The sequence below is a fragment of the Bos indicus x Bos taurus genome, chromosome 5 (genome assembly GCF_003369695.1).
Source record: "Bos indicus x Bos taurus breed Angus x Brahman F1 hybrid chromosome 5, Bos_hybrid_MaternalHap_v2.0, whole genome shotgun sequence".
NCBI lineage: Eukaryota > Metazoa > Chordata > Mammalia > Artiodactyla > Bovidae > Bos > Bos indicus x Bos taurus.
The window spans coordinates 29,649,852-29,677,368 of NC_040080.1; the positions used below are offsets into that span (position 1 = coordinate 29,649,852).

General features: G+C 36.5%; 1 protein-coding gene across 2 annotated transcripts in view; it reads left to right on the forward strand.

Moving 5' to 3' along the window:
- AEBP2 (AE binding protein 2) overlaps positions 1-27,517 on the forward strand; it is a 63,092-nt gene that overhangs the window by 16,522 nt on the left and 19,053 nt on the right. For both annotated transcript variants that reach the window (XM_027541469.1, XM_027541470.1), the window contains exons 2-3: positions 6,296-6,503; positions 13,918-14,025. In XM_027541469.1, coding sequence (XP_027397270.1) covers positions 6,296-6,503; positions 13,918-14,025 — 316 coding nt within the window. The remainder of the gene's footprint in view (positions 1-6,295; positions 6,504-13,917; positions 14,026-27,517) is intronic.

Sequence of the window (27,517 nt, forward strand, 5' to 3'; positions counted from 1 at the left end):
TACAGTCTGGATCAGTGGTTCTCATTTTGCTAAGGACCTCTTTGCTTTCTTAAGTATGGAGAAATACAAATTATATTTCAGTAAAGCTGTTAAATGGAGAAGGCAATGGCACCCCACTCCAGTACTCTTGCCTGGAAAATCCCATGGACGGAGGAGCCTGGTGGGCTGCAGTCCATGGGGTCGCTAAGAGTCAGACACGACTGAGCGACTTCACTTTCACGCATTGGAGAAGGACATGGCAACCCACTCCAGTGTTCTTGTCTGGATAATCCCAGGGATGGTGGAGCCTGGTGGGCTGCCGTCTGTGGGGTCGCACAGAGTCGGACACGACTGAGGCTGTTAAAAAGGTTATTGAAGAAACCAAAGAGCTTGTTTATGTAGATTACAGTTACCACTATTACAGGGTCAAAAATAAAAACTGAGAACATTAAAAACATAAAAAAATTTGTTAATTTTAAAATAAGCCAATTAAAAATAAGTTTTTTTAAATAAACTACTTTCCAGTTAAATTAGAAGAGTGACATTGTTTTATGCTTAATGTCTGGCTGAACAACTATTTCTTATGTCTGCTTCTGCATTCAGCCTGATGCAGTGAAGTGATTTAGTCGAGCCATATGAAGAAAATCTGGCTTCATGCAAATATTTAGTTGGAAAAAGAAGTATTTTAATAGACTTTTAAAGTTAATTGTGTGGCTATTTGATAATTTGCCAGAACTTAACAGTTTGTTTTTTAAGAGACTATTTGCAGTGTAGAATCTGAAACCATGTCAATGAACTTCTCTTACTCTGTTACTTTAAGACCACTGTCTCATCCTTCTCCATAATGATAAGGTAGCATCCATTTATTTCTTCCTCTGCTCCTGTCTTCTCAGTATTGACAGCCTTATTGGCAGTGGTCATGTCTACCAAACATGTTTTTCTTGGAAGTAGTTTGAGTTATCAAAGAAGAGGCTATTATATGTATGTGTGAGTTGGCCCTTGAATTTCCAAAGGAACCCATTTTCATAAAATCCATGTAGTTGGTTACTCTAAATGTTAGAGTCTGATCTGCCAGATCAGTTTCTTAACAGGGCCCATGGGAAAAAAAGGAAAAAGGGAATGTTGTTATGTTAAAAATAGCTTGTAGAAGTGAAGTGAAAGTTGCTCAGTCGTGTCCCGATTCTTTGCAACCCTGAACTGTAGCTCACCAGGCTCCTCTTTGCATGGGGATTCTTCAGGCAAGAATATTGAAGTGGGTTGCCATGCTCTCCTCCAGCTTATCTTCCCAAACCAGGGATCGAACCAAGGTCTCCCGCATTGCAGGCAGATTCTTTACCATCTGAGCCACCAGGGAAGCCCCAAAATGGCTTATGCCCTTCCCCAGATATTGCATAGGAATCTTTAGTAATGTGTGTGTGGTTTAACTTAAGGATTTTCGCTTGTCATGGTGTATGTGTGTTTGCTTTAGCTTACTCTTCTACAGTATGAGACAGTTCCTTAGTTGGGTCAGTCTCAGTTGGGTAATAATAATGAAAGAGATCTTTTAGAGTCTTGCTACTTAAAATGTTGTAGCAGCATCATCAAGTAGGTTCTTGTTAAAATCACAGTATGTTGGATCTTACCCCAAACCCACTGAATCAGAATCTGCAGTTAATAAGATCACAGATGTTCATATACGTATTAGTTTGAAAAGCACTGCTTTAAGTTACTGAAACTATCTGAATAGAGTGAGTGCTTTTTCTGGCTCAGGTTTTCTTCCGTATCCCAGGCTGCTTTTGTTCACATCTTATAGAATCAGTAAGTGTTCACTGGGAAGGAGAACTGACTGAATGAAAGATTTTAATACATGCTTAAACTTAGACATAAGATTGGGTGGAAGTAGAAAGTCAGTTTTTAGTTCTGATCATATTGTTATACAGTAGGAAGAAGGACACTGCTTTCTATGAAATCTGTATCTGTCCTGTCAAGATTATAAATTACTTAGGATTTGTCTCCTTTGCTCTCCTGTATTAAAACTGTTGTCTTTATCGGTCTTGAGACTGGAGGGAACCACTGATTCTGGGATGAATCTGGAACCAAAAGAGAGCCTGGAGATTTAGGATTGGACTCTTTCTAGCAGTTGGAGGTGCCAAGCAGGGGTCATGTGGCAGGACTCCACTTTGTCCTGTTGGGCAACGGGAGGCTTTGTGGGGATGCCACCCAGATGTAGAGTGTCTCTCAGTCTTTCAGGGCAGAGAACGTGCCCCTTAAGCTCCTGCACCATTGCATTTGCAGCTTGTTGCCAGTGGTAGACAGAGTTCATGTGCTTTAATACCTGCAATACGCTTTCCTTTCATGAGGATCTGCATCCACATGAAGTACTGGTTTTCAAATGAGTAATACTGCATGTGAGCAGTATTTCGCTATTGCTTAGTGTTCATGGCTATTTGGACTCAGAAGGCTCTCCTTCTGGGGTGAAGTTCATAAGCAAAACATGTGACGCACTGGGTAGATGGACTCTATTGCTAGTTGGATTTATTGCAAGGGTATGAGTCTCTTGACCTTGTTCTACTTTGTTCAATTTAAAGAAAATTAATTTGGTTTCACTTTCAGCTAATTTTGGACTTTCAAGTAAAAGCAATGGAGATACGTGGTTAAAATAAAACAGAAGTGTGTTTACAGTTAAAGTCTGTCTTGCTTCTCCCATCTGCCCCAGCACAGAAGCACTTTGTGTATCCTTGAAAAGAGGTTTGCCTTGAGGGGTGGCTGTATCTCCATGTCTGCCTCCACTTAGGTATGCAAAGTGGAACTGTACTACCCTGCACTTCTGTGGGGCTTTTTTTTTTTTTTTTTTAACTTGGAGGTTGTACCATAGTAGGCCATTGAGATTTATCTCTTTTCTGAGGTTGTTTATAAATTGAGTGTGATGGATTGCTCATTTAACACTACTATTTATTTGCCTTTGGAGTTAATCAGTATGGTTTATGAAAGTATGAACTTTACAGGGGAAATGTTTTAAAATATATGAAGCAAGTGGCAAGGAAAATAGGTAACCATTTTGCTGTTAAGGGCCTCATGAAACTTGGAATTTCTGGGGCTCAAGTAAAAATTTGTATTTCAGTATAAACCATACTTATGGTTTATTCCTGCAGAAACAATATATACATAAAATTTCATATATTCAAGAGTTGATTCGCATTTAAGAGTTTTCTAGAGATTATGGAGTTTTAGAATAAAGGGTTAGAGCTGACGTTTAGAATCTGTAGATAGACTGGGAGATATTTAGCCAGATGAACTTAAATACATGAATATCCTTTAAAGAGAAATCTTGAGTCATTTTTCCTATCTTTTTAAAAATCTTTTATTTATTTGGCTGTGCCATGTCTTAGTTGTGGCATTAGGGATCTAGTCCACACACTGGGAGTGTGGACTCTTAACCACTGGACCACCAGGGAAGTTCCTATTTTTTGTATCTGAAGCATCCTAAAAACATTTTTGTTACCTTTGAAAAATGGATGCATTTGATTTTAGACAATGCTGCTGCTGCTAAGTCACTTCAGTCATGTCCAACTCTGTGTGACCCCAGAGACGGCAGCCCACCAGGCTCCCCCGTCCCTGGGATTCTCCAGGCAAGAACACTGGAGTGGGTTGTCATTTCCTTCTCCAATGCATGAAAGTGAAAAGTGAAAGTGAAGTCGCTCAGTCGTGTCCCAACTCTTAGCGACGCCATGGACTGCAGCCTACCAGGCTCCTCCGTCCATGGGATTTTCCAGGCAAGAGTACTGGAGTGGGGTGGATTTTAGACAATATATAAGTAAAATTTCAGATGTTCAAGAATTGATTCACATTTGAGAGTTTTCTAGAGATTTCACATTTAAGAGTTTTCTAGAGGTTACCGAGTTTTAGAATGAAGTGTTAGAGCTGAAATTTAGAATCTGTAGGTCGACTGGGAAATGGTTCAGGACTTCAGTTCAGTTTAGTAGCTCAGTTGTGTCTGACTCTTTGCGACCCCATGGACTGCCGCACTCCAGGTCTCCCTGTCCATCACCAACTCGTGGAGTTTACTCAGACTCATGTCCATTGAGTCGGTGATGCCATCCATGCCATCCAACCATCTCATCCTCTGTCGTCCCCTTCTCTGCCTGCCCTCAATCTTTCTCAGCATCAGGGTCTTTTCAAATATGAAAAGTATCATGATACTTTCATCATGATAAAAAGTATCATGATACTTTTTCAAGTATCATGTTTGCAACCTGTGGATAATTGAGAAAGACAAATTATATATAGCAAACAGGACAGTGTTATTATTGAGTTCAGATTTAATTATTTTTATTGAGGTATAGTTGATGGTACAATATTATATATTTTAGGTGTGCAGCATAGTGGTTCATAATTTTTAAAGGTTATGAAGATATCCTCTGCCTGCCTTTTTTCTGTAGAAAAAACTTTAGCCAAAGAAAAAGTTTAATCACAAATGTGAAAATGTAGAAACAACGGAAAACAGAGAGCACCAAATAATGTAGTTTGTGTGCATAGTCAAGGACCTTTAGTTCCTTCTCAAGGGCTATAGGTAATCCTCTGAGCCATATCCTGTGAGCAGTCTTACAGATACTGAAACCCTCACCAGGTAGAGAAGTTAACTTATGTGATAACCAGACTGTAGCCATGACATAAGCTGCCACAGTTTTGACAACTGGCCTCAGGAAATGGAAACAAACGGACCCTCGAACTGAACTGAACTATACTTAAAACAATCAAGATGACTCTGATCAGACCACAGATGACCAATTTCTGTATGACTGTCAGAGCTGACTGTACTGTTTCTACAAGTAACCCCCTCCCTCAGCCTATAAAAGCTCTTGCCCACTGATGGTCATTGGAAGGTCTCGGCCCTTTGGACAGGTCCCCTCCCACTCCCGCCCCGCCCTACCCCACCCCCATCCAAAAGAAAGCAAACTTGACTTTCCACCAGCCTGGCCTCTTTAATGATTGCTTTTGAGCAGCAAGCAGAGCAGCTGGACCCCACTTTTGATTACAGTTACATTCCATTTATTAGTTATAAAATATTCCCTGTGTTGTATAGTATATGCTTGTTTCTCCTAGCCTGTTTATTTTATACACAGTGGCTTGTACCTTTTAATCCCTCCCCCTTGTCTTTACTTCCCCACTACCTGCTCCCTACTGGTAACCATGAGTTTGTATCTAGTCTGTATCTGAGTTCAGGTTTAGAAATACTTTTTTGTGTTTTTGAAATTTTCTATAATAAAAACTTAGTGGAATGGGGAAGCATGCCCCTTAAAAGTTAATGTGAATTGTATAATTTACTGGTACTTAAATTAAGTACAGGCAGTTTTAGCTTTTAATAGGTTTGAGAGTCTGAAGCATTCTTACTGTTGGTCGTTCTGTGATTGATACTACTTCCATGTAATTTCTCTATTGAGAAGATACGAAGGAAGGAAATAAAGTGAATTGCTCTTAAGATGAAGGCAAAATGTGTTACATTTTTTATGATGTGAAATTCTTAACATTAAAAATTACTCACTTTTATTAATGACTTTTATTACTAGTATTTTTTAGTAAATAAAAAAATTAGTATATAATACTTTGTTTATTAAATAAGAAGTAAGAGTTTGAGGTGCATAAGACTTTGAAAAAAATTGAGGGCCAACAAAGTACTTTTTGGACTTTGGTAAAATCAGAGAAACTTTTGCCCTTAGTTCTCTCTTTTGCTTTTTTATCAAGAGGGAAAATACAGCAAAATTTCCCAACTGCGTTGCGATGGAAAGAGGTAGGATGTGGTAGCAGTTGTATTGTCAGATTAGTGAATGGAAGAAAAGATCAACAAGTGATTTGCAACACTGTAAATATAATCTTTTGATTCTAAATTATTTGCAGCTGGAAACTTTATTATTTTATCATGCTTCTTAGAGAACTCTGGAAGGGATAGAATGTGGTGAGCTCTGTGTGTGTGTGTGTGTGTGTGTGTGTGTGTGTGTGTGTATGTGTGTGTGTGTGTGTGGTTTGGTTTGTTTTCTGTGGGGTATGGTGTTGGGGACTTCATGTCTGCCAAAAGTTGCTTAAATTATTCCATGGCTGGTTTGAGGTACTAGTTTTTTTTTGCCTTGATTTGCAATTTATTGCAAATAATATTTATTTGAAATTTAGTTTTAGAAATAATTATTTGAAACTAATTTTAAAGCATGTTGTTTTCTGGTGGAAAATATGGTTCGTATGCTTTATGGGGCAGAATGTCAAGTTGTAATCTTAATTATTTATAAGATCATATTCATGTTAGTGAACTTCTAGGAATAACACAGCCTTTTTTCTTCTTTTGTAGCATAAGCAGTACTATAATGGATGTAGACAGCACAATTTCCAGTGGGCGTTCAACTCCAGCAATGATGAATGGACAAGGAAGCACTACTTCTTCAAGCAAAAATATTGCCTATAATTGTTGTTGGGACCAGTGCCAGGCTTGCTTCACCTCTAGTCCAGATCTGGCAGATCACATCCGTTCCATACATGTAGATGGTCAGCGAGGAGGGGTTGGTTTTGTCATTTCTTTTTTTCACTCCCTGTTTTCATTAGTTTTATTAATTTGTATTTTCTAGTTAGGCTTTTTTTTTTTAAGTAATTTTTAAAAATTTTTATTTTTCAAATGTTTTATTTTTTCAAATGTTTTTTCCCTTTTATTTACTTTCCACATATTTGAATCAAATTAAATAGAACATATTATGTGTTGGATTTTAATTTGCTCTTAGGTGTATTACTTTGAAGAAATTAGACTTTTTAAAATATGGTGGGAGTATTGTAATGAATACTGTGTATTTCAAGGTTCTGATGTTTCGAGTTGAAGGCTTTTAGGAATTGGCACTCTTAGGGATTTCCGTTGTTAGAGTGGTCTTAAATTGTCCCTGATGCTGACATTAACTGGAGAAACTATTGGTATCAGGATTAGTATATACAATCCTGTTAAATGGCTATCTGTACTCATTATTTGTGACTATTGATCATCTTTTGCAGGTTTGTCAGAGCTCATTTAGTATTGACCTATAAACTTAGGAATCCATTTAGTTGTGTCAGTTCATATAATTTTTATTGAATAGTAAGTAAAGAGCTAAAGCAAATTAGGTAAGTCACAGCATAATGGGGCAAAATATTTGTAAAATTGATAGCATAATACATACTTTTCAACTTTATCTAGATTTTTGTCTTGAATAGTTAACCAGTCTTAGTATGTTTTTTAGAAATTCAATGTCACATTTTTAAGTACAGATAATTTATTAGGCCACACACTGTCTGTCAGTATGGTATAACTATTGAGATACACTGATACTAACATGATTAAAATCTTCTTAAGTAAGTGGGTAACTGTTTCCAAGGTAGTATTAATATTTAGATTGTATTACTGATCTTTTTTTTTAAAGCATGCAGCCATAATAGGGACTCCTAATATTTTTACCATTGGTATTGCATTTGAAATTTCTTTTTAAAAATATTTACTGTTATCATAATATGTTATAATGTTTCAGTAGTCTTTCAATTACTTAAACTTGTATAAGTGAACATTTGTCTCTTTATTAGATTTAATACATATGGGGTCTGGGTAGATATCAGAGGGTGTATTAACATATTATTGACTGGGGGATTTTTGCAGAAACTTAACGTGTATGGTTGGCAATGTGTTATGTAAGTGAATATTGAAACACTGTGGTCAGTAACATTTGGGTAACAAAAGACATCTCTGGTCAATAAGTTGCTAATGAACTCTGCCCAGCTCAGTGGTTAAGCTGCTTTGGTAACAGTCTTTATTTCACCCTGTGTATATCCCTTGGCTTCTTGGTCATTACAGAGTTGCCTTTTGTACACCAGTGCTTGGAATCACTTGATAGATCACCAAGGCAGTCCTGTGAACCACGGCATGATGCTTTATAGTCACTTGACTTGGCAGCTACATGCAGGATCCCAGGCTCTGCAGGCATGGTCTCTTAGTAGTAATAGGAGACTTGCACATTTCTAAGTCTTGATCCTACAAGTTGAGTTGGCACACGGCCTTTATGAGAATGTTTTCAGCCTTTTACAGATTTGGAAAAATGGAGTTACAGACTGAATGTGTAATGTAATCACTGCACCTGCATGTATCTTACTGATATTACAGAGCCAGGCGTGAAGTTTTGGTATTTCTACTTTAAACATGTTGAAACGGAAACCCCCAATGTCATTTCTTGAATGCTTATTCATAAAATTACTTTATTACAAATAATAAGATTCTCTGGCTAATTTTAAGAGTAATTCTATTTTGACTTGAGAAAGGAGTTCTGATCTTTGAAGGACATTAGTTGCTAAACTACAGACTTAAAGACTCAGCTAAATGAACAAAATACATTTCATTACATTCCCATTGTTTTTGCATATCAGTCTTTGATGTATAGACTTAAGCTTTCAGAATGAGAGTTTGAATGAGAATTTGAAAACTTGATGTGTTGTGTGCTCAGTTGCTTCAGTCGTGTCCAATTCTCTGCAACCCCATGGAGTTGTCCAACTCTCTGCAACCCCATGGAGTGTAGCCTGCCCCAGGCTCCTCTGTCCATGAAGTTCTCCAGGCAGGGCTACTGGAGTGGGTTGCTATGCCCTCTAGGAGATCTTTCTGACCCGGGGATTGAACCTACATCTGTGTCTTCTGCACTGCAGGCAGATTCTTTACCACTGAGCCACCAGAGAAGCCCAAAACTTAATTACTACTAGATAATTTAGGAAATCTCAATCTGGTTTGTGCTTTAAAATAGAGTAGTTATGTTATGGCCATACCACCCTGAACACGCCTGATTTCAGCTACAATTTAGTAGTTGTTAATTGTTTTTTTTTTTTTTTTAAGTGACCTCTTTGAAGGGAAATTTTTTTAAAGTCATTTTAATTATTTTTAAGTGTGCACTTCAGTGGCATTATTAAGTACATTCACATTGCTCTTCAATGACTACTATCCCTCTCCGTAACTCTTTCATTGTCCCAAACTGAAATCTACCTATTAAATAATACCTCCCTAATCCTCCCTTGTGCTAACCTCTAGTAACCATGGTCCTACTTTCTGTCTTTAAATTTGACTATTCTCACTCGCTGTCCTGTATAGTGGAAAACAGCTGATTTTGATGACATTTTTAAAGAGTTTTTAATTCTCTTCTTTCTATCCCAAATGTGAACTGTCACAGTGGAACAGAAACAAATGAGGAAAATTACTGGCAACTCTAGAGGATTTTATGTTTCTAATTACTGAAAGATGACAGTTCTTCTGGAGCAGTAAGGTAGCAAGATCTACATCCTGTATTAATTCCTGTTCTTTTTCTCATCCCACTCTGCTGTTCACCCTGGGAAAACAAAAACTATAACAGTTTAGTAACTTCTTTATGTGCCTTAAGCTATTTATGTTGCTATGTCACGTGGACTTTAATTGTATTTATAGGCTGAAGGCAAGTGGAATTTTAAGGTTTCCTGACCTTTTCATATGTCAAAGTGGGTGGATACTTAATCCTGTAGTAAAAGTTAAGCTTATCATTAAAGCACCTTTTTTTTTTGGAATGTACCTTTTTTTTAAAAGTCATGAAAGTACTTTCTTTAAAAAATAAAGACAAGCAAGAAAAACTTAACCTTTTTTTGTTCAGTAAAACAGAATTGTGTTCTTGGGTTCATACTTCATGCATGACTGGATTTCAGAAACTAGACCGAGCTATTTTGCTAGTCAAATTTCAAAGGCCTGTGTCCTCTTATTACACACGTAAGTCTTGGTAGGAGGGGAACTTCATCTTGTAGGATTTCAGTGGTTCAGTAAGATCCATTAGTGTACTGTTTTTTTTTTTTTCTTCCCCCTTGTCTTAACTATTTCTCACTTTAAAAACAGTTGCCAGAAGGAAATCTGTTTATCAGGGGTGCTCTTACACGTGTTATTTTTATTAAGTTTACTTTTGTATATGTTCTTTGGTGCTCTTGAGGCAAGAGGGCCAGAGGGATATTTTGGGGGAGCTGATGACAGGGTATTACTATTTGGAGAGCTGAATGAGTTAACCTTGATGTTACATAAAATTAGGCTTGTAGACTCTCATGGTTACATTGAATGCTACTAGGAAATGGGGTCAATCTTAGGAGGCCAGTTTGAGTTTTGATTGCCAGTCTGATATTACTAGATTCTGAACATAACATGAAATTGGGCATATCTTTTGCAATAAATGAGGGATGTTTTTTCCTTGTATTGTGAGAGCTTACTGAATAGTTGTCCTCTGTTTATTAAATATCTTTTAACAGAGGAAATTGAAAATGTTAACACATTTAATGTGGCTAAAAATTACAGAATACAAAATTATAGCCTTCATTTTAGATCTTGAAAGAGTAGACTGATTAGAGACAAAATAATTAGACGTAAAAAACATTTACTTCTCTTTTATATGTTCACATTTTGTGAAAAACTGAACTAATTTTTTTCTAAGAGCTTAAAGGAACCCTGAGATCATCCATTCAACCCCTTCTTGACTTTATTTTAGATTGTCTGTCTCTTATTTAATATAAAATCTTTTTGTATCATTTTACTACAGAAGGAATCTATTTAGTAAAAGTAGGCTTTTTTCACTCCCTTTGAGGATGTAAATTATATTGCTTACCAGCTCTATTTATAGAGTATTAGGCTGATTTTACTTTACCAGTAGTAACAGAATTTTCCTTATACATGCTTATTAGACTTTGTTAGGTTGCATTGTATTGTTTTGCAGTGAGTCTTAAAATTTACTTAATTTCTTGATGGATTCATTTATGCACTTCATGTATGATATGTTGGTAATCAGGTGTAAGTGCATTTATTTTTACTGTCACACAATCCATCATAGGTGTAGAACTTGTGTTGTTATTATTGTTTAGTCTCTTAGTTGTTTTTGACTCTCTTGTGACCCCGTAGACTGTAGCCCGCCACGCTCCTCTGTCCATGGGATTTCCCAGGCGAGAATACTGGAGTAGGTTGCCATTTCCTTCTCCAGGGGATCATCCTAACCCCAGGGATTGAACTCAGGTCTCCCGCGTTGCAGGAGATTCTTTACCGTCTTAGCTACCAGGGAAGCCCATGCATACATTCAGGTAAATACTCTAGTTCAGGAAAATTGACCAAAGTAAGACTAGGACTACCCTTGGTTTGTACAAGCTTCTTCATTTTAGGCCTTTTGGAGGGGACCCCTGACGGTAAAGCTGACTTGTTCTGACAGTAATGGGCAAGGTTTTCTAGAGGAGTTCTGAACAGAAAGCCTGAGCTTCCCTCTAACATAGAAATTTTAGACCTCTTCATCTTACAAGTTAGGTCATTATAAATCTGAAGCTGGTAGTAGAAAGATTCTTTTAATGGCCGTGTGCTGTTTTTTTCCTTGGACAGTCTGGCAGAAAAAAATGTGCAGCAGTTATTTTGAGAAGGGACCTCCAGTGTCTAATATAAACCCAAGTTTTCTGTTAACTAGTCCTGAGAGAAAATATTATCTTGTATCTTCATTGTGTTCTGGACTTACAACAGGTGTGTGCTCATAGCATCTATTTGGTGACAAAGGAAATAGAGACTTAAATTAGTGGTTCTTTGAAGACTGTGTAGCTGCAAAATATGAAAGGGCTGGATAGATTTTAGGTTGTTTACTTTTGTTCTGTTTGTTATCTCTAATACAGCCTGTTTTAACTAAGCCAGTTTATCATGAAAGACTGGACTATGAACCTCAGTGGTCTAATTAACATAGTTAGATCTTAATTCATTTTAAGATAGTTTAGAGGAACCATGTTAGATTTTGTTCTTGAATAATTCCATTCATATTGAACTCCTGTAATGTTTTCAGTGTTAATTTTTACAATGAGAAAGTTTCTAAAAATGGAGTATAAAAATGTTTTTCATATGTTGTGCATACAGAAAGTCTCAGGTCAAATACCCCTTTGTCAGATTTTGGACTGGACTTAAGGAAATTTAGCTTTTTAAAGATTTGTGGTTTGGGGGAATACTTGATAATGGATTTTTAGTGCCCATGTTGTGTATCAAGATTATCCTTATGCAAGTTTACTTATCCCCTTTCCCCTCAGAGTAGTTTTCAGGTATTAATATTCTACCCGAATATAGCTAAACATAGTTTGCTTTGATCTCTTTACACTTATCTCATTTCCTCTAAAATTCACTAGGTTGAAGGTTATGGTTTTTCTTTGAACCTGAAGGTGTTGGTGCCCTAATAGTGTTACTAGACATTATTCCATCTAGAAGGATAGACCGTACCTGTTCACCCTAGAGGCTGTTATCTGATGGAATCACATGGCCGGCAGTTGCCTCCTATTAGTGTTGGTTCAGAGGAAAAAGAATTAGAAATCAGACATGGTTGGTTCTCCCAACTGTAGCTGTTGAGTAGGGACGGAATGTGAGTATTTATCTTGTTTCTTTGAGAGTAACTCAGCACAGGTGTTTCTTAAGTGTTATAACAATTCTTTACTGTTAAATTTTTTTTTTTGCATAACTGAGATTAATTTTGTTCCCAAATACTTGCTTTAGGACATACCTGTTTGTGTATGACTTGTGAAAGCGTTTTAAACCAGTCTGTTTATTACTTGGATTGAAAATTTAAGACTGTCTTTGTAGTCTTGAGTTAGGAAGTTGATAGGATTGATATCCACATATGATTATTAAACACTGGATTAGTCTTCACAGCATATTGGTGTACCTTTAAAGACTTCTCTACATTCATTAAAAAGTGGCTTTTAATTTTGGGAACTTTAGGAATCATTTTATAAACATGTACTAGGGTCAGGAATTTTTTTTTTAAAGAATTTTAAATATTCAGGAGGAAATGTGACATCATATCTGCTTAACTAAAAGAAACTAGCAAATGCTTTAAGCACATCAACAGCAATAACAGTGTTGTCTCGTTGTGAAATGGTTTTGAGTAAAAATTGATCTCAGTTATTTTAGACTGTTTTTCTAGATTTCTAAAAATGTTCCTTTAAACTTACTGTTTAGTGATTGTTTCCTCAGTCCTGTGTGTATCTTTGTTTTGTTCTATATGCAGTACATTATAATCTTCAAAGTATGGCTCTATTTATAATTGTTGTAACCTTAGAAAAGAACAGAGCCTATAAATGGTTCTTTGAATGTAATGGTTACTGTAGGTTCATACTTCTTTTACCGATGATGGGGAGCAGTTTTCAGTTGGATAAAAATAGAATCAGTCAAAAAAAAATTGGTATCTCAGTGGTAGGAAGATGGTAAAAATCATGTTAGTTGTTAACCCAGTCATACTCAGCTGCCTGAACCCAAGAATGTGGCTCTATTATTATAGAGTAACTGCAGTCATAGCTTCTGCAACTATATTAATTTTAGCATTCTGTATTAGATTTTGCTTCATAATTAAGACAATTGGAAATCATTTTAAATAAATCAAAACAATATAAATATAAACATATTGGTATGCATTTGAGAATAGGAAATCAAGAGCAGCAAAATTATAATTGGAAAATTTGTTCACTCATTTTTTTGAAGGTGAAACTATCAGTAACTACCAGTTGACTGTTTTGATTTATTGTCATCATTTCTTTATACCTTTATATATTCCTAATATTTACAGTTAGTACATGCTTGTTCCTTCATGCAGTAAACAAAAAAACTAAATTATGGTCCATCGTTCTAGTTCTTAGGACTATATTGTTAATATTTTGTATATTTCCTTCTGAATGGCTCATTGGGGTTGGTATATCAGTTCCTTATTGAGGGAGTGGACAGCAGCCTTAAAGGGGAACGGTTAAAACTGTGCCTCATGTGGGAGGTTCAGAAAGTACCTACAGTAAGCATTTTGACTGGTACATTCAATGTCTCTTTGTCAATTGAAGACTTGCAGCATGTTTACTTGAATTTACAGGGAATAAAAGTCCCTGTTGAAAAAGCGATGAAAATAATTATGGCCCTTCTGTTAACAGGTGTTTGTTTGCTTATGGAAAGGCTGTAAAGTATATAACACTCCATCAACCAGCCAGAGTTGGTTACAGAGGCACATGCTGACACACAGCGGAGACAAGCCTTTTAAGGTAAGTAAGTGTATATGAGTTATTTTTCTTAAGTTCAAGTTGACATGTTTCTTAATAGGCATACTTTTGCCCTCCTAAAAATTTTTTAAAGAACCATTTGTTTTAATATTCCTGTAGATGCATGAGATTTTATAAAGTAGATGAAGGTAAAGATAATTTAATCTGACTTTTATAATTTGAAGACCAGAAAAAAGTCAGTGTGAAGGTAGGGTCTTGAAAACAGCTAGTAGGCAGAGTAGCACCTTGAATGGATGTCTTTAAAATTGCTTGGTTGTGGTTAGTACCTTGTACTCTAATTATGTTTTCTTAGTGTCATAGGTTTCAGCCTTTTTAATTAGCGAACAGTCCTGATTATTACATGAAAAAATTTTGAAATTGTGGAGAATTAAAGGGTTTGATCTCTTTCCCTCACTTTGAGATCGTGTTACTAAGCTTAGTCATAAATTACTGTGTCAAATAGATGTATTTGGGGAATTCTGAGGAATTTCATGTAAAAACCATTTTTTGTTTTATCCTCATAAAAAGTTAAAATATTTTGCTTTGTAACTATGGAAAGCATATATCATAGAGATGAAAAGTTTAGAAGTTTAGTATGGAAAGCATATATCATAGAGATGAAAAGTTTGTCTTTAAAGAAGTTTAGTAGTTGTTAAATACAGTGTCTACTGGTATGTATTAATAAGCACTGTTGTGCCAGAAACGCATTTTGGGTTTCATTAGAGGAGGAGGTAATTTGTGTGCAGTTTTTTTTTAATTACTTAATTTCCTTGAAAAAGATAATCATTAACAATTTTAAGAAATTATAAAGAAAAAAATTTGTATTCAGAAATTTTTCTACCTTTCTTATTTTCTCTCCCCTGAATATATAACTGTTCTTTTTAATTACTGGTGAATTCTTTGTGGAACTACAAGTAGATTCATATGTAGTATCGTTATCCTTCCACTTACACAATGTCTAATAAATATATACTCTCTGTATATTATTTTTTATAAACTTTATATTTTAGAGCAGTTTCAGTTTTACAGAAACATTACAAAGATTAGAGTTCCCTTATGTCCTATACCGAGCTTCTCCCATTATCAGGAATTCTATTGTGTGTATGTGTACCTTGCTTGTGTAACATGCTTTGTAGTAGAGATCTTTTCATATCTGTTCATAAAGAATATTCTCTTTTTAACAGCTTCTTAGTATTCCATTGTGTGGCTATAGCAGTTCATTTAACCGGACTTGCATAGCTGCTTTGGTTGATTTCAGTCCTGTGCTGTTGCAAGTAGTGCTGCAGTGATGGATCTTTGAATATATGTCATTTTGTACATGTGTAATTATAAATGTAGGAAAAGTTCCCAAAATGATGAGAGTGGCTGGATCAAAAGCTATATAACCATTAATAATTTTAATAAATATTGCCACACTGCCTTGCTGGGGGTTGTGCCTTTATCAGCAGTGTTAGAGTGTCTGCCTTCTTCACAGCTTTGTTAAGAGGGTTTTGTCAAACTTTTATATTTTTGCCAATCTAATAGATGAGAAATTGCATCCTGATGTAGTGGTTGTCCCATCAGTTGCGTCCCCCTCCTCCCCTTAATGTTTATTTTGGTCTTCCCTGGTGGCTCAGTTGGTAAAGAATCCACCTGCGATGCAGGAGACCTGGGTTTGATCCCTGGGTTTGATCCCTGGGTTGAGAAGATCCCCTGGAGGAGGGCATGGCAACCCCACACCTGGAGAATCCCCAAGGACAGAGGAGCCTGGCGGGCTGCAGTCCATGAGGTGGGAAAGAGTCAGACTCAATTCAGCGACTAAGCCTAACACAGCATAGCACAGGATTGATTTATCTTTTTTTGACTACTCTGGGTCTTCCTTGCTGTGCATGGACTTTTTCTAGTTGCGGGAAGGTGCAGGGGTGGGGCTGCACATTGCTGCAGTGCTTGAGCTGCTCATGTGGCTTCTCTCGTGGAGCCCTGGCTCTAGAGCACAGGCTTAGTTGTTCCGCCGCATGTGGGCTCTTCCCAGCCCAGGAATAAAACCTTTGTCCCCTGCATTGGCAGGCATATTCTTAGCCACTAGACCACCAGGGAAGTTCCCAGCTTGTAGGATCTTAGTTCCCTGACCAAAGATTGAACCTGGGCCCCCAAAGTAAAAGCGCCAAATTCTAACCACTGCACTGCCAGGAAATTAATTCCCTCCCCTGATGTAGTTTTAATTTGATTTTCCTCTATTATCAGTGAAGTTGGGCATCTTTTCATATGTTTAACCATTTGGATTTCTTTTTCTTTATTCTCTTAAAAATAGTCTTATTGAGCTTTCTGTTGGCATGTGTGTCCTGTAATGTTAACCTCCTAGTCTTCCCTCTTCTCATACTGCAGGTTCTGGCCCTCGTGTGACCTGGGACAGTTTTTTGAACTTCCTGTCTGATTTGTAGCTGCTAATAGTGGTTACCTCATAGAACTGTACAGTATATAGTAAATGTAAGAGCTTATTGTTAAAAGTAAGAGAATCATTTACTTTACCATTGTGTTCCTTTGCATATATTTTTCTTTAAGGCAGCCATTCTTTTGCTGGTTGGTTATGATGTTCAAGTTAATTTCACAGTTCATAGAAATGGATTTTTTCCCGAAAATCTCTTTTTAGAAGCTGTAGAAGAGTCTCATTGAAGAGGGGGAAAGAAACTGTCTTTAAAAGACAGAAGTTAAAGGTTGTGATTTAGTGAGGCATTGTTCTGTAAATCATAGGAACCATTTGAATCAAAAAAGTGTTTGTTGATGTTTGCATTACATAGCATAGTGCTGGGCATTTGGAAAGCAGGGTGAATAAGAATGGAAACCTCTGCCCTTTAGAGAACTTTTTTTCTTTAGGATTTTACAGATGTAAGTAGGTTTTAGTAATAAAATGTCTTCAGTTCAGTGCAGTTGTGACTCTGCGACCCCATGGACGCCAGGCTTCCCTGTCCATCACCAACTCCCGCAGCTTGCTGAAGCTCATGTCCATCAAGTCGGTGATGCCATCCAACCATCTCATCCACTGTCGTCCCCTTCTCCTGCTTTCAGTCTTTCCCAGCATCAAGAGTCTTTTCTAGTGAGTCATTTCTTTGTACCAGGTGGCCAGAGTATTGGAGTTTCACCTTCAGCATCAGTCCTTTCAGTGAATATTCAGGACTGATTTCCTTTAGGATTGACTGGTCAGATCTCCTTGCAGTCCAAGGGACTGTCAAGAGTCTTCTCCAACACCACATTTCAAAAGCATCAATTCTTCGGCACTCAGCTTTCTTTGTAGTCCATACATGACTACTGGAAAAACCATAGCTTTGAGTAGACAGACGTTTGTTGGCAAAGTAATGTCTCTGCTTTTTTAATATGCTGTCTAGGTTTGTCATAGCTGTTCTTCCAAGGAGCAAGTGTCTTTTAATTTCGAGGCTGCTGTCACCATCTGCAGACTTTGGAGCCCTAGAAAATAAACAAATCACTGATTTGTTGTCATTCAGTTGCTAAGTCATCTCTGACTCTTTGCAACCCCATGGACTGCAGCATGCCAGGCTCCTGTGTCCTCCACTATCTAATAAAATGTGAAGTGCCAATAAATGTCTGTCAAAAGGTTCTCTGGAAACATGGATTAGTGACCAATTAATGGGACTGGGAAAGAGGAGTAGAAGTTGAGTGGGAGTTGACTACAGAAAGGGGATCATGTAATTTGGAAAATTTTTTTTTTAGTTGTAACATATCACAGTGTACATTAAAGTGTTTAAAGTATACTTAAGTATTTCCTGTGTTTGTATGTACCTGTGTAACCACCATTCCGATGAGGAATATTTTCACTCCTTCCCCTAGACCAGATTATGATTTCTGTCATCTTGACTTAGTTGTATGAACTTTTGTGTCTGGCTGTTTTCACTCAGCAGAATAACAGAGATTTGTCCTGTTGGAGGTTGTTACTTTTACCTAGTCTGAGTTGTGTCTGACTCCTTTGCGACCCCATAGACTGTAGCCCACCAGCCCCTCTGTCCATGGGATTCTCCAGGTAAGAATAGTGCAGTGGGTTGCCATTTCCTTCTTCAGGGAATCTTCCTGACCCAGGGATTGAGCCCATGTCTTCTGCACTGCAGGCAAATTCTTTACCGCTGAGCCACCGGGGAAGTTCCCTGTGTACCAGTCATTTAAATAAATAGTTACTGTGTAGTATTCCACTGTACAGTAAACCAGTTTATTCTTTCTCCTGCTGATGGGCAAGTTGGTTGTTTCTAGTCTTTGGCTGTTACTAATCAAGCTGTCTTAAACATACTCTTCCACATGTCTTCTGATGGCAGACATGTACTCATTTCTCTTGGTTGTATAGTTAGGAGTGGAATTACTGAGTCACAGATAAGTATATATTTAGCTCTAGAAACTACAGACTCTTTTCCAAATTGGTCATACATTTTATGTTCCCACCAGCAGTGAATGAGAGTTTTAGCTGCTCTAGATCTTGATATTTGCCTCTTATTAATTTTAGCCTCTCTGGTGTCTATTTAGTGGTATCCCATTGTGACTTTATTTTTTACTTCCCTGCTGAGTAATGATAGGTTGAACACATTTTCAAAGGCTTTGGCTATCTGAATTTCCTCTTTTGGGTGAAGTGCCTATTCAAGCCCTTTTTTATTTTACCGAAAGATTTGTTCTTATTATTATATAAAATTTTATATGTATTTTGGATAGAAGTACTTTGACAGATACGTGTATTTGAACGCCAGTCTGTCTTTGGTTATCTTTTTTACCTTTTCCTAACAGGATTTTTTGAATAATAGTTTCTAGTTATAGTGAAGTCTAATCTGTCAATTTTTTTATGGTTAGCGTTTCTTGTATTGTGTTTAAAAAATCTTTGCCAATCCTCGGTATGTGAAGACGAGGAGGATCTTACAGAGAAGAGTTTTGTCTTATAGTGATAGAGGGGATCATTTCAAGAGGTGTGTGTATATATATATCAGTTCAGTTCAGTCGCTCAGTCCTGTCCGACTCCTTGCAGTCCAAGGGGCTCTCAAGAGTCTCTCCAACACCACAGTTCAAAAGCATCAGTTCTTTGGCACTAGCTTTCTTTATAGTCCAACTCTCACATCCATACATGACTTTGACTAGATGGACCTTTGTTGGCAAAGTAGTGTCTCTGCTTTTTAGTATGCTGTCGAAGTTTATAATTTGCTCATCTCAATACTTAACAAGTATATAATTAAGTTGTTCTTAGTGTATTCATAGGTTTCTGCGAGTATCACTGCTACTTAAAGAAATACATGATTCTGAAAAAAAGACAGGCATAGAAGAGTAAGTGAACTATTTAAAGAATAACATGCAATTTTATATATTCAGTGATACTTTATGGTGGCAATTTGAAATCGTTAAAAAAATTCTGACTAGTAAGCTTGGACTGTCTAGAAACTAAGTATAAAAGCAGTTGGTTGCAAAATGTTGTCTTTCCATACTTTTTTTACTATCTTTTAGTCTGGAATCCAGTTATTACAAGGAGTTACATTATTTATTTTGTCTTTTATATTTACCATATGCTTCAAGCATTTGCCAAGGAATTCAATTTTATTCCTATCTTAAGCAGCCTTGATGTTGGCTGCTCTGATTTGGTGGTTTGTGTGTGGGATAATTGATAGAATCATCTTGATGAAGGATTTTTAGAAATGTATACTGTGTTTACTGAAAACATTTTAAATTGTTAATTTTTTTTGTAAATTAATTTATTTAATTAGAGGCTGATTACTTTACAATATTGTGGGTTTTGCCATACCATCACATAAATTCAGCCAGGGGTGTACATGTGTCCCCCATCCTGAACCCCCTCCCACCTCCCTCCCCATTGTATCCCTCAGGGTTGTCCCAGAGCACCAGCCCTGAGTGCCCTATCTCATGCATCAAACCTGGACTGGTGATCTGTTTCACATATGGTAATATACATGTTTCAGTGCTATTCTTTCACATTATCCCACCCTTGCCTTCTCCCACAGAGTCCAAAAGTCTGTTCTTTACATCTGTGGCTCTTTTGCTGTCTTGCACATAGGGTCGTCGTTACCATCTTTCTAAATTCCATATATGTGTGTTATTATACTGTATTGGTATTTTTCTTTCTGACTTACTTCACTCTGTATAATAGGCTCCAGTTTCATCCACCTCATTAGAACTAATTCAAATACATTCTTTTTAATAGCTGCATAATATTCCATTGTGTATGTGTACTATAGCTTTCTTATCCATTCATTTCCCGACAGACATGTAGGTTGCTTCCATGTCCTAGCTATTGTAAACAGTGCTACGATGAACATTGGGGTACACGTGTCTCTTTCAATTCTGGTTAATTCTTTAGAATGAAGCCTGAAGGGAGAGAAGGGATGGAAGATAGGAAAAGAAAGGGCTAGTGTAGCGTTGCTGGCTACAACAGACTGGCCATACACAGCCAACAAAGCTTTTTCTTAATTGCTAGTTGTCTCTTGCTCTTCTCCTGCACTCTGTCAGATGGAAATAAGTGTGTTAAAAAAGTCATGCTTGCTTCATTTTAAGGAATTTGATTTTGAAAAGTTTAAATAGTATAAATATAATCTAACATCTGTTGTATTTGACTTCTTAGCATATATGTACAAAGTAAAGAAATAAATGTAATCAATTTGCACATTGATTACAATGCTTGGGGGAATCTTAGTTCCTTCACCAGAGGTTGAGCCCATAACCTAGGCAGTGGAACCATGGTGTTCTCTAACCACTGGACTGTCCCCAGGGAATTCCCTAGCCTCCCTTTTTAGTTTTGTATTGGACATCATTTCCGGTTATGCAATATTTCTGTGTAATAGTTTCCCTATATTTAATCATTCCTTAATGGGCTTTTTTGGTCCAGTTTTTCACAATATAACCTATGAGCTCATTTTTGTATACTACTTTTGTGAACTAATATAAATTCCTAGAAGCTCTTTTGCTAAGTCAAATAGTACATGTCTAAGCTTGCTTTTGAAAGATACAGTTAAATTCCCTCTGCAGAAAAACGTACCAATTTATATTCTCTCCAGCAGTGTTAGAATATAGTAGTGCCTGTTTCCCAACAGCCTTCTTGAGGCTTATTATTTATTCCCTTTTATTTTGCCCGTCTGCCAGTGTATGGTAATACCTTTCTACTTAGATACCATGCAGGTACATATAATGTAAATACAGTATAAATACTTTTCTGTATATTCACATTGTTTTTCCCCCTATGTTAATTATTTTTGTATTTTTAGGATGGAAAATTTATTGAGCTTACTCATTATTCTTTTTTATAGAGTAGGAAAAATATTTCCCTCCTGTGATAGGAGTTAAATATTTTCCCCATTTTGACCTTTTTCTAAAGTGCAAATTTTTTAAACTTATAATTTCAGCTTGCAAAAAAGATGGGAAAACTCCCATATATTTCTCTCTCTCACATGTATGTGTAAAGAACTCCCATATACCCTTCAGCCAGATTCACCGGTACTCTTTTGCCACATTTGCTTTCTCTCTATCCATCTCTCCATCTGTCTTCCTCCCTCCCATCTCTCTCTTCTTTCCTCCCTTGCTTCTTGCAAACACATTTCACATACTACACTGTTTTTGAGGAGCCATTTAAGAGAAGCAGTAGCCCTAAATTGTGTATTTCCTAGGAATACTCATTTACATAACCTTAGTACAGTTACCAAAGTCCAGAAATTTAACATTGATGCTATTAGCTATTCAGATTTCACTAACTGTCCCAATAATGTCCCTCATAGTCATTTTTTTCTCTTTGTTTAGAATTCAGTTGAGCATCATGCATTATATTTAGTTGTCATGACTCTTTAAAACTTACTTTCCTCAGCTTTTCTCTATGTTTTATGGCAGTAATATTTTTGAGAAGTATAAATGTTTTATTTTGTAGTATATTTCCTATTTGGGAGTTATTTGATGTGATCAAATTCAGTTTATGTCTTTGGAGAAAATAAAAATTCTCACTATTACCACTTCAGGGAATTCTTGAGAGTTTGTTCCATCATGGGTGAGGTTACCTAGCATCACTCGGTTAAGGTGGAATTTCCAGGTTCTCTTACCACAAACTTTTCGTTTGTACCTTTACAATTAATAATCAGTTTGTGGAGGACACTTTGAATCTATATAAATAACATTGTTCCCCATTAGAACTAGTTTTAGTATCCATTGATGTGTCTTGCCTGAATCATTTATTACTATGAGGGTGGTTACAAAATGAGTATTTTTCTAACTTTATTCCCATCTGAATTTATTAGTTGATACTCTTATTTTCAGAGCTTTCTACCCATTGTTCTATCATGTAGCTACAGAATGGACTCATGTATTATGTTATTCTTAAGCTTATAATACATGGCTATCATTTTGATCCTAATCTAATACAGATTTTTATATATTGAATTTTATCAGTTTTTGCTCATGTGGCTTCTGGGGCAACTGTCTGAAGATTAAAGATTCAGATGATGAAAGTCTGTTGGAGTTTTGGTAATGGCAAAGGTTGGAAACGAAAAGTCCAGAAAGACGTAATTGAGTTGATATGGGAAATCAATGAAAGTCACGTATGTGTCATTTAGGTTTAAACTGAATTTTATATTTCCTATACTTACTTGTTTTGCGCTTGATAATAAAAAAGTTAATGTCATATGAAAATAATCTTGGTAGCTCATTATCAGATTTTAGTTTTATAAAATCATACTCCTGAAATGCAGATACAGGTTTTTTCTTTTAATAATGTTTGTCTTATATAATGAAAATGCAAAGATTATTCCTTAATAAGCAGCCCCCTTCCCCGCCACATTCACTTTGTCTTGTATATATACCCCTGCTTTGTATGTGCCTTTAGAGTTTGTGTGAGGGGAGTTGCTGCTGCCATTTCGTTAAATGTAGTGAAACCTTTTATTATTAAAGTTTGAAAAACATTACATGTGTTAATAGGACTAGGATTTTGAAATTCTTTGTGCTATTCTCTGGTCTTTATTTTTAATGGTGATTTTCATTCTCCTTGGTCATTTGGTATTAAGCTTTATCATGGCTAATTAACCTCAGCTCACCATGCTTATTAATATTTTATTTAACTGAAGAAAATAAAAATTAGTCATACACAGCATGTTTGGTGATCATTTTGATTTCCATTTTGCCAGTGTGACAGTTACTTGTCTGGACAAATTTGTATAGTGTGGAAGAAATTACATAGTTGTACTTTTCAGATAGTCTCCATAGTTTCCTTTTTCTTCCTACACATTTCTCTTCTACTCTAGTATTTCTGTGTACTTTGAACACAGTACTTGTAGTCACTTTGTTGTCATGGGCTAATGTATTTATTGGGCTTCCCTGGTGGCTCAGAGGTTAAAATGTCTGCCAGTGTATTTATTATAGTATTTATTATAACTTTTCCTCAGCAGCTAGTCTCCCACAGCACAATATGATTGTGTTCTTTCATAATAGTGACATATCTGAATGACTTCTCATTGTGATAGAGTATTGCTTGAAAAACTTAAGACTTTCTTTCAGACCTGATATACGAAATAGCCAGTCCTTTTAAATATTTTGGAGTCAAGAACGTAGCCTAAATTGTGATAAAGAAAAAAGAAATTTCATCAGACCAGAATTAAACTATTAAATACCCTCGTTAACTGTGCGTGTCTTGTGCATACAAGACACAGTGATGCCAGTATTAGATCATTCACGGTGACGGGTGATGAAAAAGTTCCTTCTTCAGTTCCTTTGTAACGTGTTTGATAATGGCAGTTGATACTGATAATTTAAAAATTTTTTTGCTTTTTCTCTCTAGTTTTATTGAGATATAATTGACAAATGAAATTCTAAGATATTTAAAGTGCACATTGTGATGATTGGATATGCATTACAATTGTGAAAGGATTCTATCCATGTAGTTAATTAACACATCCATCACCTCACAGATATTTTATATATATATTAAATTATATATGTATGTATATTTTGTGGGGGTGAGAATATTTTCCTTTTCAACATTCTCTGTAATAATTCAAGACTTAAGCACCCTGTTCTGTCTTTAATTCTCCTTTGCCTTTTTGTGTCTCTGTGTTTGAAGCACTCATTTTCCCTAGCCTTGGCAGCCAGATTTAGGTTTCCACTGACCAAAGATGATACAATTTGAGTATAAATAAGGAAAATAAGTGTAATGAACATGATGATACTGAAAAACAAAACATGATTCCTTAACACACACACACCTATCCACCCACCCACCCATGAAGCTAATTGGTCACTGGTGGGGAATGGTAGGGATCTGGTTATCTGGAAATCTAAGAACAGTCTTGAGGTCATTCTTTCTTGACTATACGAGCGGTGCCACTGGGTATTCAAATTCTGGTGCCTGAGTTGCACCCATGCCCAATTAAATTAGAATCTTTTTGATGTGCTGCGGGTCGCTCCTTTATTTTAAAAAATCTTCCTGGTGATTTGGATGTGCACCCATGCTTAAGAATTCTTCATGTGGCTGCTATGGATCTATGTGCTGCATGTGGGCTTTCTCTAGTTGGGGCGAGCGGGGGCCACTCTAGTTGCATTGCGTGGGTTTCTCATTATGGTGACTTCTCTTGTTGCAGGCAGAGCACAGGCTCCAGGCGAGCAGGCTCAGTAGTTATGGTTCATAGGCTTAGTTGCTTTACAGTATATGGAATGTTCTTGGACCAGGGATTGAATCCATGTCCCCTGTATTGGCAGGCAGATTGTTATCCACTGTACCACCAGGGAAATCCAAGAACTTCTGTTTACACAGTTTTTCTCTTACGAGGGGACCCTTAAGAGAAGTACCACTTGTTACAACACTGGGTGAACGTGGTTAGTTAAACATTTCTCTAGTAAATGAGGATACCAACTCAAAGCTCTTTGAAAGGAGGGGGAAAAGCACAGGGAAGAAAGATGTATGCTCTGTTTACTCTGTGCATGTTGCGTATGGGGTCTTGGTTTTTATTAACTTATTACTCTTTCCTCTCTGGGCCTCCTTGATACCACACTTGCCTGTTCATCCCCACCGAAACTCAGTGGCTGTTCCTTCTGGAGTCTGCTTTGCTGTTCTGCCTCACTTCTGAATGTTGGAGACTGCTATCAAAAACTCTCACCCTAAGTGTTTTTATCTTATCAAGTTCTTTGGTTTTAAATACTCTGTATATTCTGCTTACTCCCAGATGTTTACATCTAGCCCTAATTTTCCCTCTTGGATTCCAGAGTAGAATATTCAGCTTGGATGTCTTATGGAGCATTTCAAACTTAATATGTACAGAAGCTTGGTTTTCCATTTCAACCATGGTTCTATTTTAGACTCAGTGAATAGTAGTATCTTCAATCCAGTTACCCTGACTTTAAGAGTCCTGCATTATTCCTGATTCTTCTCAACTTCTCGTATACAGCCCCCACATGCATTCCCAAATCCTGTCAATTTGCTTGCCTCTTGGTGTATTCTGAGTACCTTTACTACTTCTCATTCTGCTCTTTTGTTATTCATCTACCAGTTCATCGTCTAAGAATCACTTAGTTATTGCTATTTGAAATCCTTGGTAACTCCTCCGTCTCTGTAAATGAAAACATCCATATTTCTTAGCATGATGTATAATATCATATCTGATACTTATCTGCTTCTCTCTTCTCATTCATTCCTTTACTATATATCTTCATAGGATTTGTGTTCCAGCCAAATACTGAACTACTTGTACATCTCAAATGGATCTCCTTTTTCTCTCCTTGTGGTTTTTGTATAGGCTGTGCTTTCTGCTAGCGAATGTTAAAAACTTTGTTTCAGAAAATTTTTAAAGTTACAGAAAATGTGCAAAGATAGTACAAAGAGTACTCACATACCTTCACCCCATTGGTTTCCCTGATATTATCATCTCACGTACTGTGGTGCATTTGTCAAAACTAAGAAACCAACATTTGTACCTGGAATTTTTGTTTTCTTTTAGATTACTTGCTAATAAATACTCCTGTGTCTTCCGTTTTCTGCTCTGTGTTTCAGTAGCCTCTTGTAGGTTTCTATAGCACTTATGGGAATATGACTATATGACAGTCTTGGTGCTGCTTCAGTCGAACAAATCTGTTTGAAAAAACTGTCATTCCATGTTTCAAACTTTATAACAGCTACTTGGCCCACAGTAGCAGCTAACAAATGTTTCCGTGGATTCGGAAGATAGAACATTTGAAACACTTATCCAACCACCAGTTTTTCCCCTGATTGTTCAAATGGGTTTGCTTTTTTTTTTTTTTTAATCAGCACCGTGTGTGGTAGCTTATGTTCAGTGGTCATTGCTGTATGTTTGGATGAAACATTGACTGTTTGAACAGTAAAATCACTCAACACCGTGAAATGCTTGTGTTAAGAGGAGTGAATGCACTAAGACCATTTGAGGCAGCAGGTTTGTCTTTCACCTTGTTCTCTGTGATAAACACTAAATTAGTGGAATATTGATTAGTGACATTTAAAATTTTTCTGTTAGGGTAAATGAATTTGTGTTTTAGTGAAAGGTGTGTGATTCTATTGTATTTGTTTTCATTAAAAGTGCTCTTTTCTGTCATTCTAAATTCTCGTTTACTTTATGTTTTTTAGGATTTGTTTTTGATTCTTTGTTTATTTTTTGATTCTTGATTGATGAATAATCAAAACCAAAGATAAAGTAATTTTCCATTAGAATTCTCATTATTGATTTTATTTCCTGAGCATTGAATCATTAATGATTAAAATAAACTTGAGATATTTACTCTCTTAGTTCTAGGTACTACCAGAGCTTATGTTTTGCAGTTTTGAAGGAACCCAGGACAAAATGAATCTGTTATCTTATTCGAATCCTTGTAATTAAGGATAATCCTGGGTGGATTTGTATGACAAAATCCCTAGAAATTTAAACCCTGGGGACTTGGGTCTGAACAGTTATTGTCATTGCTGCCTTAACTGTAGTCAGGTAGCAATTCTAAAATTTGGAATGTGGAATTTGTCCATAAATTTGTTTGAATAACCAGTACTTAAGCAAGAATCTAAGGGGAAAACTGTTTTATTTATTGCATTCCTTGAAGTATCTGTCACATGGGGCACAAAATAAGTAATTGACCCAAAGTATGTTGTTTTGGGACTTCACTGTTGGGCCAGTTGCTGAGACTCTGAGCTCCTAAGGCAGGGGGCCTGGGTTCTCTCCCTGGTCAGGGAACTGGATACCGTATGCCGCAACTAAGACTCAACACAGCCAAATAAATAATAAAGTATGTTTTTAGAATAGGTGTTAGGAAATAGGGGTGATGTCTTTTAAAATGGAAAAGCAAGAAAAATAAGTAGTGCATGTCTTAGTCTATGGCAGTACTGTACACTTCAACAGAAATGACTTGTGAACTGAATGTGTTGTTTAATATTTAAAAATTTTCAGTGCTGTGTTAAAATACTTGAAACAAGTGGAAATGAAAAGAATTTAAATAACATCTTAGACTTAACCTATTTGATCATTTCAGCATCTTGTCAATATGCATAGTTAATAAGATC